The sequence below is a fragment of the Varroa jacobsoni genome, unplaced genomic scaffold (assembly GCF_002532875.2).
Source record: "Varroa jacobsoni isolate VJ856 unplaced genomic scaffold, vjacob_1.0 contig04118, whole genome shotgun sequence".
NCBI lineage: Eukaryota > Metazoa > Arthropoda > Arachnida > Mesostigmata > Varroidae > Varroa > Varroa jacobsoni.
Genome location: NW_019215165.1, coordinates 5,910 through 23,435, shown reverse-complemented (window position 1 = coordinate 23,435; position 17,526 = coordinate 5,910). Strand labels below are relative to the sequence as shown.

The window sequence follows — 17,526 nt, the reverse complement described above, 5'->3', positions numbered from 1 at the left end:
GGCCTGTAGCAACCATAAGCGGCGAATCACGTGTGTTGATCTTTTTCCCTATGCTTTTAAATGTTTCGTTATAGATGGCATGTAATTAGTGATTGTAGACTGTGTGCAACAATACAGTATATATATATATATATATATATATATATATCTTATATATATATATATATCTTATATATAGACACGAGGATCGCTACCGATGAGTGAGGCTGATCCGCTCTTCCGAGAATCAGGCCACGCATTCGTTTGCCGGGTGAGAGCATTGGTACTGTCACTCTCTGTACCGTCTAAGTGTGATACTCTTCATTCGTCGCACCACTATGCCACGACTATGCCGACTATCGAGCTATGTTCCTCCTGCTGCTGCTGCTGCTGCATACGCTCCTGTTGTACGGCTAGGCCAATGGGGAGCGGGCCATTTAACCAAGGGGACACCGGAACACGCGGGTTGGTCGGGCTGTAGGAGGCTGCTGGACGAGTCTTAAGGGGAGAAGGTGGTTGGGTGGTAGTTGACAGGAGGACAGCGCAAGGAGACCTTCCTCGACCATTCAACCATTGACCCACCGCCATCACCATCATCGCAACAGTGAGTCGACCCCACCAGCCCAACACCGAGCGAGTCGAGGCCGATGAAGGGAAGAGGGGCTGCAAACTAGGGAGGGTGTATATGGGGGGAGGAGGGGGGGTCGTTACTAACAGGGGTCCTAAGGGATGGGGACCAGACATGCCGATGTCTGGAGAGAGTGACAGCGGCCTTCGATATTGGGGCTTACCCAAAACGAAAGAGAAACGCTGTGCAAGTCTGCTGCAGACGCAGCCTGCTGCGAGTGCCGGCCGCGCCGCTGCACAACTGTGGGAAGTGCTGCTAGAGCTGGCCAAGCAGGGAGAGGGAAACAGGGGGTATGGGATCACTGTAGCGTAGCCTATCGCTGTATGAGCCTAGCACAGGCCTCATCGGTTGGTCGGTCCGCAGATCGCCTGGCGAGGCCGCGCCGATCCTCTAGGCTCATTCCTTTTCGACCGGCGGCTTTCCCTTCAGTCCTCTGGCCCTTCGAGATGTGGGCTCTTTGCGAGAGGAAGCCGCTGATGCTGCTGCTATTGCGAGGAGCAAAGACGGGCGGGAGCGGCTCAAAAGGACGCTCAGGGGCAGCGTCTCCCTTAATGGCCATATGTGTATGTGTGTAAATATGGATTGGTAGTGTGTATATGGGGAACTCAGTACAGACCGAGGAAGAGAGAAAGAGGAGAGAGCGAAAGAACATGTATAGCGAGAACGCTGACCTGGAGCCCAGCTGGCGAAACGCTCGTGCGGGAATACGAAGGCTGCTGGTGTTCCCTGGGTCGGGAGAGTGGTTCGTACAAAGCTGCTTCTTATCTATGGGGTTTTTATTACGGAGCCAGCACCTAAAGGCTCAAGCTTGCCGAGGAAAAACCAGGTCGAAGATAGATTGTTTACGAATTACAAGTATACCGGTATAATGTATGTGCCTATCTCTTCATGAGGTACATGTTGTATGCGCATGAAGCATTACGCGGGACTGACGAGATAGACACTGATGCTATATATTCAGCCGAAAAGTTTGCGAACCGTAAGGCAAACTGAACCCTAAAAGGCTTCGACCTTAAGCAGCCAGAGTTGTAGATATGCTTTTGGATTTGTATATCTTACCTACTATCACATACAGTTGCTTGTCATGTCTGGAAATCACGGTGGAAACAGAATCGATGGTCGTTATGGAAAGTTTCAAGCGAAGTCATCAACAGAGTAATACCAAAATGTAATGTTGATATTCATAGTGTTTAGTTTGTACCGATTCTAGATATTTCAGACACTAGTAGTTCATTTGTCACCATAAAAATATGTTGAAAAAAAAAACTCTTACATGTCAAGCAGTAAGGCAGTTTTAATAAAATTATTTGAAAATTATTAGCATAAAGGAAAAGTATATTTTGCAAAAAAACGATAAACAAGAAAACCGTTGTATAAAATTCAGTTCCGTGAGAAACCACTTTAAAACTGCCTGTTACCTTTCTTGTAGCGTAAACCAGGACTGAAGAAAATTATTCTGGATCCTAGACCAAACGTTTGTGGTTATCCTAACGAACTCAGCGTGCGATACGAAATAAAACGTTGCCTGTTTTACCTTTACAAAAACCTAAACACAGCTTCATTTACACAATTCTGTTTGGATTTACTATACCTAAATAGCTTTTACTTAGTGTTTTAATGTTGGTTCGACCTAAATGCAGTAAGGTGCACCAAACATTTAAAGATGGTTGTTTTTATGGCGTAAGTCAGTTGTCTGATCCGATTCGCGCAAGTATACAGAAACGCGTACGAATCCTAATTTGGGAAGTAAGCACAAAAAAAACATGTAAGGAACCAAAGTCGATATATACATGTATATCTTGTATATATAGTTTATATATCGATATATTTTTTTCATATATAAACATAAATATATATAATGATCACCTAAAACTTTTTGAATTTCTAATTCTGTAATTAACTAATCATTTATGTAGAGAAGCAGAGCATCCTTTTTATTCATAGAACAGACATTTCGCTAGTGACAAGCTCTGTGTCACTAAAGTTGCTGATTTGCGGCCCAAAAACAAGCTACATTATCATACACAGTGAATATATTACCGAGGCCGTCGCCGCACGAGAAACTCACACCTGTGTTACCATAATACTAGCGGATTAATCAGACCAAGAAAAATTTACGGCAAGAAAATTGTGCTATATTATGTGTTAGCGCGTATGTTCTCGTTGGCAAAAAAACGACCAAAAAAGCTAGGAGACTGGGTCAGTAGTAGTTAGCTGTTATCGCTGTCAGCGTCGACCATCGAGGCAGCGGTGGCAGCATCTATACACGTCTGTTATGGGTCCCCCCGCAGCGATTGATCGGGGGCCTTTTGCTGCCTTTCTTTACGCCGTCGTCGTGGCTGTATTTGCGGTTCTTTGGCTGCACTATTTCTGTATGACCCGTCTCGGCCTGTCTACCCCAGCGCCAATGGCGGCCGCCGCCGCTGTTCTTGCCTCTTTATGCGCGTGTTTGTTATTGTCGCCGCCACCGTCACCGTTTTTGTCTGCGTTTGTTTGACCAGGCCGATCCATTTTTCTCCGGGTCCCTCGTTTGTGGTCTAGCAGGCAGCTACATTGAACGGACGCGTCTAGCGTGTTTGGCTGGATCAGTTCATGTGACTGTGTCTGTCTGTGACGCTCTGTCTGTGCCGGTGCATGTTGATGGTGTCTCTGCAGTCGAGTGTTACTGCTGCCGTCCTTGTCGTTATTGTTGTCGCTGTTCTTTTTCCTACGTCAGCCAGCAGCAGCAATGGCTTCTACTACGCTATCGCCTTAGCGACGGAGACGCTGTCGCTGCGTCTCGAGGCCCACAGCATCGACAGCGATAGCAACAACAACAGCGACAACAATCTGCGTAGTGCTCGCGGTCGTCGTAGCTGTCTGGGAGCGACCCATGGTCGTTACCGGACGAACGAATGGAGCTACCGACGATGACTTTAGGCCGGGTCCTTCTGGGGGAAGGGGAGAACGTAGGGGTCGAGAGAAAGCTAGAGAAGGATCGATTCTTCTTTTTTCTTTCACTTTCCCTTCTCTCATGTTTGTCTTCTCGTATAGACATTTTACGGTGAAATGCCAGAGTGTCTGGCTGTTCGTCTGCAAGGCTAAGCGTAGATGTTGCGGCCAGTTGACGGGTCGCGAAGACCGGCCGTGTTAGTAGCAGTAATAGTTGTCGAAGTAGCCGCTTACTGCTGACTAGTAACCGTGCCGCTTTTCAGTGATTGTAACTGGCTGGCTGGCCGGTCGATCGATTGATCGGCTGATTCCGCACGTTACCGCCGGTAGGCAGAAGCCGGGGGCCCCAAAACCCATGTCTGACGGCTGTTTGGGCCAGCCGCGCCACCGTGATGAATCAGCCGTCAACCCACTACTGCCGCCACCGCCACCGCCACCGCCACCGCTAGTGCGAACTGTTGAATTTTGCTGTTGCCATCAACGTTCTCGAACTGCTAATGCTCGTGCTATCGTTAGTGTAGTTCCCTACTGTTGCTGCTTTCGCATGCCTCTATCTCTTTGCAAGAACCCTTCGTCAACCATTCATCTAGCAGCTGTAGAATATCTACATATATATATATATATAAACGTACTAAAGCAACCAGCATGCTAGTATAATATGATGTATACAAATGGCCACGGTGATTTTAGACGTGAGAAAAATTAGGGTAAAGGTCTGCAGCATAGACCACCAACGACAAAGTCCGGTCAATTAGCGAAGTGGTCAAATCGAAAGTCTGACAAGATAAATATTTCGCTGTGGTTGTAAGTTTCCCATCATAACACAACAGAAAACTCCTTGAATATTCCCCTGAGTCTTCTGTGCTCGGGTTTATATAAATCTTAACCTTGTAGTTTGAAACTAGTCGATCAAACCCAGCTTTTCTTCGACATCTTTTACCCAAATTTTCAAACTACGATGCTCATGTCGTATGTATGTACTCGAACCGAGGTAGCAATGGAGATACTGAATGTACATTCAATAAACTGTCATATCCGAAAAGAGTGATTCTCCGGTGAAGAGCTACTCACTATGGTTCGAACGCATGGCGACAGGTGTATTTTCGAGAAATTAATATTCTACGAAAATTATTTAAATGCGCGTTAAAAACGTATCATGCATTGAGAGAACGTGCATCTAAGCCAAGTAAGGTCCTAGAAGGCGTCAAAACCATCTTCGACTTACCCCGTTCCCAGCTCCTATGGGACTGCGGAAGATGACGAAAACGACTAATCGGTATCTTAAGCTAGAAAACCCCGTTCAGTTGACACGCTGGAATGATTATGACAATGCTGGTTAATTTATGTGGGAACGAGTGTCTGCGTTCGGGATAACTCGACGCACCGTCTTCCCTTGCGTGTTCTGAGATTATTGTCGCGTTTTCCAAGATCTACCGCTAGTCTTCATTTGTCGTCAGCTTTACCAAATACACGAATAAAATTAAAATCAAGTATTCGACATGTAATTCGTTCTGCTACATGATCAATTGTACCTCGTCGTTTCTCGATATAAGACTTCATTATAGATGGTTAAATGATGTATCTTGCGTTTTAGCCAGACCCGAACCGATAGACAGACGACGGAAATAAGAGGTACCACGAGCGAATCAATAAATGAGTCTATTATACGGTATATGACAACCTTTGTGGTATCCATTTGGAGGATATTCGTGCCAAACTCAATAAGTACTTTTCCTTGAGAATCTTGATCTATCGATTTAGCGGTAAAAATTGCTCACTATAAAAGGCACCCGTTGTTAAAGTCGAGTGCGTTGTGACGTGCTTTCTTTTTTTCTTTTCTATATGCATTTACCATAGTCTGTAGGTTCGTCTAGCAAGTACGGTTTTATGGATATCTAGTGCCAGGAAACATTTCTGTTGGCTGCGAGAGAAAAGCTGTTAGTTTTTGTAGGAACAACTATAGTTTTAGGATACAATGTAGCAATTTCCTCTTGCTTTATGGTAAGCGATAGCCCTTTTGATCTTCTTTTGCTGACTTCTCGTCTCAAACGGCGCAGTGTCGCTCTCAAACACAAGGTAGGGTTGTGTAAATTCAGTTTCACCTAAATTCACGTTTTTACATGAACTTTCCTATGAGTTTTTTGCGTTTGGAGCGACCAGTATTTTGGTAATCGTGAGTTAATGTCTAAATAAACTATGAACGTAATTGTCGCCGGAATATTTCTTAAATATGATTTTATATCGCTCAATTATCGTGCTATTGTCATGTTTATACTTAGAACCTTAGAAATATAAGTGACAATTATAGTCATCGAGAGTGTTGACGTTTATGGCTTTATCTCCAACTAAGGCTCAAGGCTCTCCCAGGTGGAGATAAACCTTGACACTCAGAAGGCTCAGATTGATTTATTAATATACCGCACAGTTTTATTTGGTTCCAGTGAATGTTACTTTACCTGTATATAATATAGGCTCCCAGTCCATCATAGGCAGTATGCCCATTTTGCTTTGGTGCCAATAAGTGTTCGAATTCAAGTCAAAGGACAAATAAATTTTGTACTTTACTATATGACATTCTTCTTCAGGTAATCTACAGATCTTTCGATAATCGATCGCGAGAAGCGGGGGATTTGAGCTGATTCATTCTGCTACCTGATCATTTCAAGATTGGATTTCGGAACTAACTTCCTCTGTTTCATGACTGCTCCAACGCGTTCTTGTGACCTGCAAATGTCGCTAACGTTATTCTTTATATGCATGTTGCAAAAGTGACGAAGTCGTCCCTATATTTGTAAGAGTTACCCAAATGAACAAATCAACTAACACGTTCTGTTCTTTCAGATGTTTTCTAACCTTCTTTAACGACCTCGATATGCTACACGAACGCTGACAGAGCATCAATAATAAACTCCAAGCTATTCTAATTGATTCATTGTGCATTTATATTTCACGCTCTTATCCTTTCTGGATTTTCATCTTCCGTCCGACTCCACATTTAAAATAATTGTAGTCACCTGTCTAACTTCGTCGCTTCCTATTGTCTAACATTATTCTCAGTCCCCACCGCTGCGATTCAAACAATTACCACCGCTGCTGCAGCTGCGTCAACAGGTGGACCCCCATCTTCTTCAACGGTTGTGCCGGGGCCTCCGCAAACGTCTAGCGGTGTGGCCGCAGCGGCCGTCGCCGCAGTTGTACCCCTTGTCACAGCTACCGTGCTCGTCCCCAAGCCAAACCAGGCCACGGTTGTTCCCCAAAGCTCTCTGCACGCCCATCCTGTGCAGACCGTTCAAGCAGTGCAGGTTGTACAGGCTGGCCAGGCAGGTCCTGGATACTACCAAGTGAGCGGCGGACCTGATTCGCCTCAATCCGGCGGATCTGGCGGCTCCGGGGGAACTCCTGTGAAGGCATCGGCCTGCCCGTATTGTTTCAAGTCATTCTTCGATCGTTCGACGATGAAGCGACACATGAAGCGCCACTTCGCCGATCGCGAAACATACGACTGTGTGGCGTGCAGCAAATCCTTCACTCGAAAAGACAAATTGCGCGACCATCTGAAATCGGCCAGACACATCCTCACTGTTTTCGTAAGTATCTTTACATTATGAGATGACTTCAGGTTCCAGACAGCATATTTCAGCGTAGCTGTGAATCTCTCCACAATCTCTCTCAGCAATTTGTAGTCAAAGGCAGAAAGCGAATCGGTTTTAGAAAGTCTTCACAAAATTTAGAATGACCTTCTAAGAGGTAGTAACGGGCTTTTCGGAACGTTTTTAGTTATTTTCAGGGGGATATACTAAGAAAATATAGCGGTCTTATACTGAAATTTATCTGAGGCCACAGCTTTAATGAATGAATGAATCTGAAGCAATGCTTAACGACATTATCGAATGTAAAATTCGAAACTAGGTTACTTCAATACATACTTCAGCCAAAATGTCGTTGTTATCAAAACGTTAGCAACACTTTTCGTGTTGTTACTTCTGATTTGTTACTTTTCATCAAATTTTATCGTCTTATTCGTCGTATTTTGTCTCATTTCATTCTTTCCTCACTATTTCATTTCTTGTTCATTCTTTCATTACTCGCTATTTGTTTTAGGGTCCTAACGCTCTGCCCGCGGGCAACGAACGACCGACCGAGGCTGCACACTCACCATCATCAGCATCGTCGCCAGAACATCCAGGACCTTCATCTGATGCACTATCTTCACTACCACAGACAGAACGAGAAATTGTGCGCTTTATGGAGAAGCTTCGCACAATGGGCAAACTCGAGGGCCTGCCTATGGACGCAGCTGGCCCGTTGCAGCAGTTGGCGACCACAGGGAGTGTTTTTAATGGAAATGTCATCGGAGCAAATAATGGGACAATGGGTGTCTCCGATACGGAAGGTGACGATCAAGAGGACGAGGCCGAGGGAGATGCCGCCCCGGAAAATAATGATGACAGGTACGGATTTATCCTACCCATATGTATTGGAGGATTGTGATTATTATGTATAATACATCTCCACGCCTTTTCGTCGTCCTGTTTGCTAATTGTTATGTTGTACGCCTCTGGGTGTTGTGCATCAACTACAATAGTGTGAAATTAAGTTATACGGAATCACACTAAATGCTTTTTTGTCGCATATAATAAATCAAAACATTTCGATACTCGGATCATACGACGATGCAGACTATATCGATTTCTTTATTGGTAAATTTCCCTTACTTTCAAAACGTAAAAGCAGTTTTAAATAGATAAGCTCCTGTTACATTACAGAGTACCGGAAAGTGTGGAATCTCCACCGCTGAGTGTATCTCCAGCAAATGAGTCGTCATAAGGAGTCGGGAGTAAATCCGAAGTATCTGGATACGCCTCTTGATAGGGCTTTGGACCTCTGTACCTTAACAACAGCTACAACATGGGGAACGATATGGGGAAGATATAATGCAGTTGTTCACATCTGCAGTATAACATAAACCCCATGGAATTCGGTCGTAGAGAAAGGAAGAAGCACAAACAGAAAAAAAAAAAAGCAAAAACTATTTTTGTTGCTGACGATTATTCATCAATAGAGCACCAGCGAACGACAACGACAAACGAAGTCATGTATATAGATTGTTCATTCCGTTTCTAGAAGGAGAGAGATATATTATATGGATAATGATATAGATCTCGCGCTGAGAGACTGCACAACACTGCCTCGTATTGCCGGTGTCATTATTGTACACACACCAATTACATCGTTTATCAATGAGATAGAAGGGCTCAGCTCTGCCCTGTGACTCATAGCGATGTAGAGTTTACACTTGGGCTTTAAGATTTCGAAAATCAAGGTAATTCATTTGAGCGGCGCTCGCAAATTTGGATTATGAACGAAGATTATACTTTTCGAAGAAGTGTGAAATAGAAACATTGAATTGAAGTAATACACTGAAGGCAGCTTACGAATCCATGACATCGACAACGATCCATAGAATAAAGACTACATAGAAAAAAGCCTGCCACAGAATTAGAGAAATTAATCTAACACCGATTTTTGTGCGGGCCCGCGTTCGTACATCGTTTGTAAGTGTCATCTTTGTAGAATTTTGATTTCAGTTGATCGTAGCCCAGCCGAGTCAAACATGCAGACGCGTACGCTGTACGTTCTGACCGCCATCAAACAAGCAAAAAGTTACCTCTATCTATAAAGTCTATCTTTTCTACTTTGCTCCTATTGCTACTACATCTAATCTTGCTATCCTTGCGCTTTATCCTTGATGGTCTCAGGCCGACACAACTGAACTTCTTGCTACCTCAATGAAGCGCCGCATCCTTGACGAGTGAATCGTACAATCAAAGTGTTATGCTCTCCTTTTCTTCATGAAGGTACTGACGGCCGCATAACGTCAGAACTGCTTGAAAGTGAAAGTGTCTAGCACGAATAAACTCGGAACGGAACTCGGACCCTATTCCCCTAACATGTATTTATCGCTCTCACTGTTTTCTTCTGATTCCTTTCGAAAACAGCGGCACGTTATATTTAACTGGACTAAGGCCACAGGACGGCCCTTTTTGCCTTCGACGGCTCCAATGTCTATTGCTCAATACGAAGAACGATATACAAAGATAGAAACTGATCAACCTGATAGCAATAACCTAACTAGCTTCAGTTTTTCGCGGAAGAATTGCTCTTGCCCTTATAAAGTACGCATTCTGTATGAGCTTGCTCCAGTTGCCGGGTAAGCACTCTGATCTCATCTACAACACAAGCTGTCCGACTATAAGTTACTACCATTTGTAGTAACTTGCAAAGGATAGATATCATCTACGCGGAGACTTTGGTACATGTATTCCTCTATCTATTTGCAGTTCCATTTTCTGCACTGCCCCCCCCCCCTCTCCCCAGTGGCTGTAGCAGGCCTGAAGGTTATGGCGGTGCACGAAAGGAGCTTTGTGCCAAACTTTTACCTTTCTTACGAACCATAGCAACTACGACGAAGAATGAACGAAGAAAAATGAAATAAAATGTACTCTATAAATAACCTTACTGATAATAATATTAATAATGATGATACATATATGACGATGATCTCATTTTACAGATAGTGTTCTACACCACACGAATATTTCTTCCTGTTATATGCAGCAGTGATAGATAGGGGCACTGCCAAGCCAATAGTTGGCAAACTGCATGATGCCGCACATAGAAGTGGAACCTGCCAGTATACAGATATCTATATCAACATGGTTTCAACAGCGCAACAAAAAAAAAAACAACACATAAAAATACACGTTTAAACATGAAAATGATAAAAACAAGAAAGTGAAAGGGTGCGCCACACGCATTGTGTGCCATAATAACTATAATCATATTAACACAATTATGGCAACGAAAAACTCATGATATTCAACCCTTCGTGCATAAATATCGATTGAGCGTCATCGACTTCTGCTTCGAGCCAACAGGTGAATACTGCTTAGATTGAATCGATCGCCGAAAACACATCGAATGAGACAGCGAACTCTGGCAACGATCTACCGAAATATTTCGAAATTCGAGGTATCGGGGCGGCCATGATGCATCTGTAAGCACTGAGAGGTGATCTTCGCGAGTACAACAACGGTAACACTGGCCGCATATTGCGGCGTCTACTCATATAATGAAACGTACGTAAGATTAAGAATTCTTAAATTTCGTGTGTCGTTTGTTGTATTGGCTTGAACTCGATATCTAGATAGTAAGCGAACGAATACCATATCGTGCAGTCCGCGGCGGATTATATAGGCGTAATCCGCCACGAACCTATATATATATATATATATATATATACGTGTGTGTGGAGACGATGTAAGAGCGATGAACTATTGTCAGATCAACGCTTGAAGAAGTGACGAGCTGACTCCTTCGTGCGAAGGAGTTGCACACCTGATATCAGAAGGAATCCAGAACGAAGGATGTGAAGAGTTGTGAGGAGCTATTTGTGCTCTTGCTCAAAACAATGAATGATACAAAATTATTTTCTACGATGATTATCAACGACGATTATATATTATGCAAATAACGAGATAAGCTATTTTCAATAAAGCGTGTATTTCTATTGAGTATAACATTAAACATGTCTTCGTTTGTTAAGATATACATATGTAATGAGCTTACTTTCGTTCGGGGATCCCAGATTCCGGATGGCGCGATTCCGAAATCCCTATCGGGAGTACGTTGACGCTAACACGGCTCCTTAAGGAGGTGGGCCTAAGCTTACGGGCTCTCCGAGAGCGATAGCGACGTCTAGCGCGGCGGCCCATAACGACGCCTAGGCATCCGCAAAGAGCTGCGACCCCGTTAAGCGGAACAACAGCGCTTCGAGAATGTTGTTTGCATCGCCACGCATATAGGTGTCACAGGATATTTGTATGAAAGATTAAAATTTAATTTTTAAATTCTCCATTAGTACAGTACAGCTGTAAGGTATCACAGTAATGGCAACGAAAAAACGAGGCAGTAGATTAAGAGCGGTTTTACGATCGCCGAACGTTTGCGCCGTCAGTAAATTCTCGCGCAGCCAACTTTCGCTGCTCAAGCCATGTCTTTGTCTCCTGCTATCGGCCTCGAATGTGGCCTTGTGCAATAATGAATCGGCAATGTGTAATCGGGCCGTTCCACACGCAGCGTCAAAGTTGGCTGACCTGCTCAATACCATTTGATACTATAGCGGCTAGTGTTCCGACGCCGAAGTAAACGAATGTTTATGTTGGTCGGAAGTGTTTCGGGTATGTACTCTGTACTTCACCACGTTTTTAACAATACTTTCGAATAATCTTAAGAGGAGATTTTTTCGGCTTAAGGCCATTATTTGGAGATATTACAGCCCTGGGGAAACCACGCTCCTCTTTTTAGTCGCCACATAACGGTGAGACAAGTGGCGGTCAAATTCCATTTAATGGATCTAAAGATAGCTCTATATAAACCAAGAAGTCTGTGGTGAAGCACGAACTGGAAAACGATAGAAGCGCAAAAAGGTAGCGGTTCACTGGAACAACCTTCAATCAAAAAGTTCAGTATCGAGAGACCAGAACCGGCCGTCGCTATACAACGCTGATGAAAATGCTGAGCGAGGCAATACGGCTATTAACACAGACGACGGCTCCTTTGGTTAAAAGGCAAGATGATGATCGGAAAACGTCTTAGGTACGTTAAACGTGCTGTGTTTAGGATTTTCAAGCTTGTTTCGAGTTGTTGCTTCGGAAAAAGAAAATGGCTAGGCGAGTTTCAAAAATCGGAACTGCGTAATACACGTCATAGGATTCGTAGGAGACATTGGAAATAGTTTTTGTTTTGTTATCGTTGTTACTGCGCCTTTTCTAATAGAAGTTTCAATAAATTTATCACCCGTATATAGCTGTTATTCGTTGAAGGCAGTCGCTAGAATATTCAGGACACGTTTTTGTGAAGTTACTGGATACGTCTGGACCGAAATAAAATTTCAAGTGCCCACCACTCGCAAAGTAAACATTGCTTTTAATTGCGTGCCTAAGAAGTTTGCCAATGATCATTTAAAACTAGAACTGGTCTTTGACGGAGTTAGAAAAAATTTGTTTCAATGAGCTAGTAGAAATGCAAGATGGCGTACCGCGAGCTTTGCGTCAGTAACAAATTCTTTACAAATTAGCTGGAGAGAAGCTAGGCAAGGCTTCTTCTTTTATAGCTACGTGGGGTATTCATATTCAGATAATGTTATCGATAGACATTAGGAATATCAGCTGCTCGAAGTGCGTCACAACTCGAAACCGAAAAAAAAAAAAAAAAGGTATACCACAACACAACCTGTCGGTAAAACTCTATCCGCGAAAATTTTTTACTTCCTACGAAAATAATTAAGTCAATTCCCTTTAATGATGCTGTATTAATGTTTTACCGATTCGAGCTTTTTCTAAACTGCTTGATCTGTACGTCTTGTTGAACCATCACTGTGCACTTCATATATACTGGTAGGCATGAGATAAGAACATATCGGTGATTTCAATACATATGCATCTTGCGATACGGTAATTGTTGCTCGTTACAAATATAACGCATTGTTACAATATGACAGAGGAAGCGATGTGACTATTACAGCAGAGTTCCATTTTCTCGGATCAATTTGATACATATTACAAAACACGCCTCTGATCAAAATGCGATGTGTTCAGACGATATTCCAAGTGCGGATTGGCGGATGCAGTAATCAAGTGTCATAAGGCGATGACAGCGCCTCCCAGAAGTATATGATAGTTGTCGAGTTTATAAATTAAGACCTTGTCTCTTAGATTTTTTTTTTGACTTTACTCACGAAAAAAAAAATGCACATTATCCTGTTCTCTGTGCGCGATTTTTTCGCATCAGCGGCCCTAGCAGACCGTACTTTAAATCCTAATTTATTCTTGGGTGTATCTTGTCATTGAGGGGTAGTGTTGTTTACACGTACCTGATAGACAGCAATCGAATAATGGAGCATGATCGTATTCTTCGAATATCAGTCTTCTTAGCTACAGACGCGGTTAGGTTATGAACTCTTCCAAAAGTTTTGGGGATTATCTTAATGTGTCTATCTAGTAAGAGTAATTTCAATCGATTAATCTTCTGGATTTGTGAATACGTTTTGTGAGCGGGCCTCATTCTCTGATAGGTTAACATTAGATTGCTGTCATCTGAAATTTCACCAGTTCGATGACACACCACTCATGTATATTGTGAACGTACAAAAGCACTAGTTATTATTGCTACAGATCCTATAAACCTATCTGGTCCAAAGATGTATATTCAATGAGCTAGAATCTGGCAAGGTTCTGTTGCCGTGGTCGCTGAACTAGTCACAGTAATGCAGACCCGATAACTAGCAACCCAGACATTGATAGAAAACATAATATTGTCACAATAGATTATTTTTACTCGTTGACAGCTTCGCCCGTATCCCTTCCTAAGAATAAAGCCTATTGCAAGCGCAGGTGAAAAGTGGCTAGAATATTTTTTGTCTAAAATCTGGAACAGCCTTTATAAGTTTTATTGTTCCTTGGGAAAGAACTACAATCTCTGGACGTACCATTAAGGTCTGCCGTATCGCGGGATGAAAAAAGCTGGCAATCTATTTACTAGAAAGCGGTTATTACGGTTCTCGTACAAAGTATGTTCGATTAAACAATTAATTTGAACATAACTTTATACACATCAGCTGTTTTAGAACAGGGCAATTGACGAACGCCTTGTTGGAATATGTTTCGTGTGTGGGTTGGCGTGGCCTGTCGTCCCAAACAGAAGAGCCACTTGTGCACATTTTGCGAATCCACATAGACGACTCTGGAAATGGGGCCGTGCTTCATATACACGGCCTCTGAAAGCAAACAGAGCCCTCGAGTTAAGGAACAACTGCGGCTGAAGAACAGCACCGTGGGTCTAGGAGTTTAATTAAAAGCCATCGTTTCAGCAGCGGGAATATGCAACGATGTTGCCGCTCTTTGCATCTGAATTCCCCTTATCGCGTTCCAGCTTCTGAGTTCACTCAGCATAAGTAGGCGAATCTTAGAACCTGGTTGGTTACCTACGACCGCGTTCTCGGTGATGGCTCCGTTTCGTACGGCATAGAACGGCATAGCTTAGCTATTCGTTCCCTCAAGGGGGTCTGTATGAAAGGTTCTGTGCCTTTCGACTTCTCTGTTTGGCTGCAAATTCTGTGTTCGCCGTTCTCTCTAACTCAGAACTCACATCTTCATCACTACCAGTTCTAAAGACACCTACGTAAAGCATTTAGCAAGGAAGTCGTTTCAAGCGTAGGTCAAATGGCCTTTCGTTTTGCAAAGGCTCCCATAGTGATAGCTGTTGCTATTCAAAGCCTTAATTGCTATTAGGTTCGACAATACTTGTGGAATATTTGCTAAACGAACCGAAGTATGCCTTGAAGAGTAGCATGACTATATAGTTCTGTCTTCACCTGATTAATTTACTTGTATGCATGATGCACTGTCTTTTCTATTAGCTTTTGCAGGTATTTACCATGTGCAGCCAGGAAACGGGTTGGCCATCTTAGATCAGTGGGTTATCAAAAATTAGAATTCAATGACCCATAAGACGCCGGAACGTAATTCTGAGTTTTCAGCTGTCATCAATTCGCAATTTCCTCTTCCTGAAATCCATGAAGGCGTGTAAACATCTGTAGCATGTCGAACACGTACCTGTATAAACATCTGCGCGATCTTCAAAAATATAACTTGGAACTCGAAAACCTAGCGTATCTACAAAACCACGGATCTACCAGAGTTGTAAACCTATCAACCAGATTAAACGAGCAAAATACGCCGGCGCAATGGTGAACACTGACAAGTGGATCACGAGAACATGCAGACACGATAAAGATCAAAAAGCCTAATATAAACTACGTGTAAAGCCTAAAGAATCACGTGCACATATCGTGCAGTCTCCAAAATAACAATCACTCCAATCGCGTTGAGCATCGAATTAACATCAGTTGTATAGCAACGTAGGAACTAGTCGCTATAGTCACTAAACATTTCCCAGGACTTGCAGATTTTAGAATTGGTTGGCCAGTTGCGTTCCTTTTACTCATCTGCGATACCTAGAATAATGCAGGGCTCACCTTTCGACTCCTTTATATTGTCTCCATTACGGTTGTTGTTCCATCAAGGTAAGTTACATCAATGGACCTAATGATCGTCAGACGAATGGCAACCCTATAATCAATGAAAAATCTAAGCAAAAGCGATGGTTTTGGTCTGTTTTATGAATAGTGAACATATTTACAGACCTTTAGAGAAATTTCCTGCCATAAAACCTACGTTGGCAATAACTGTTTTGTCTCGATTCATTTCTCATAGCAACACGGGCGCACTAAGCGCACTAGCCTGCAAATAACATTCATTCAATGCTCTGATGAAATCTCTGACGTCTTTTTTCAGCAAACTAAAAATAAAGCGCTTCATTAGGGCAACAATGCGATATGGTATCTGATCTCTGCTGGATGTTGCTGTGTTTATAGCCACACGAATTGCGACACCTTTCGAGATACTTCCTCATCTCTTCGAATTACAGAATTTTCACTGCCAGTATCATATTGTGCCATATATTTTAGCCAGAGATCTTTCGATCTCAAGCAACAGCTTTTCCCTACGTTGTCTGTAAATCAGATCTGAGACTTGTTCGTCATGTTACAGCGTTAGAAATACGGTACCTGATAGTAAAAGATAAACTCTGAAAATACATTATGCGCGCAAATAGTTTTGCGTGTGCTATTTGTCTGCGAAATCTTTTCTCGAAATTTTCGAATTTAAGACGAGTAGAAGGGCGGCCAAGTGATCCTTCCAGGCTCGATGGGCAGATTCACTCAGCAGGTGAGTTCGATCATGATAACGATGAAAGTTACACTTGGATCCTCTACTAAATGTACTACTTCTCAAATAATTCACCTGGTATTCCCTTAAAAAAATCCTATACTTTGACAAAAACCATACTAGTAATAAGTGAGTGATTGTTGACATGGGCAGCATCATAGAAAGCTTACACGAGAGAACATTAAGCTGCCGTGACTAATTTGTATGTTGGTGTCTTCAACGAACAAGCCCCAACAAGCTGTATGTACCACCCGAGCGTCAGATGAGATAGCGTCACATATAATTAGAAATGCATAGATACTATACCAAATATACACAAGAGTGTCATAACGAGGCTATTCTCGTCAGTTCAGAAATTTTTGTTGTCAGTTGTTTTTTATTGATGGTTCGAGCAATACTTTTGTCAGTTAATAGGGCACCACCAGGGCGAGCTTGGCCTTACACTTGAATCCATTTTTTTCAACCGAGAGATCATTACCCACAAATCTCAGTTTCTCTTTTACAAACGTTTTAATTTGGTACTACTATTCACTTTTGCTACAGGCGGCCATTTTTCAGCATGACAGAGATGTGTGTCTACGCTTAACTTCGAACCTGGAGCATCACGTAGCTCTAACTTTCGTAAGCAAACGCGCTAGCACTGCACACTTACGAAGAGCGTCCGTATGTAAGCTTAACACTTTCTAACCTAGTTTCACTGGATTATTTTGGCCTATAACTATTGAAGTGTTGGGTAATTTTCGCACGCTTCTTGAAAATTGAAATCATCGAAAATACCCATTGCTTAAACGGAGGAAAAGCCTCCACAAGATCCCTGATGGTGATCTTTCTTGATCTTTTAGTATGTTTCATTTGTAGACGTTTTACCTACAAAGTGTTACCACTCAGACGATATCAGACAAGAAAAAATCTGTTCACAGGTAATAAAGTAAATAACGATATTTGTAGGCTTCAAGATGCTTCTTTAGCTGACACCTATATCTGAACGAAAAGTTTGGAGTTGACTAATTTGTAGAAAAATGTCTTATTCTTCATATTGGGCGTGGAAATGGACTACCTCTACAAAAAGTAACCGCTGTTCGTGACTTAAAAGTAATACTAACAGTAAGTCTTAAATACTGTGAATAGATCACTGGAATG

The 17,526-nt window shown here is 42.6% G+C and overlaps 1 protein-coding gene across 1 annotated transcript; it reads left to right on the top strand.

Annotated features, from left to right (window-relative positions):
• Positions 1-6,595: 6,595 nt before the first annotated feature.
• On the top strand, positions 6,596-11,125 carry LOC111272975 (uncharacterized; the record flags this gene model as incomplete). The annotated part of the gene is given in 3 exon segments (XM_022854658.1): positions 6,596-7,125; positions 7,640-7,989; positions 8,305-11,125. Coding segments are annotated over 3 exon segments (543 nt in total). The 3' UTR covers positions 8,366-11,125.
• Positions 11,126-17,526: the final 6,401 nt, after the last annotated feature.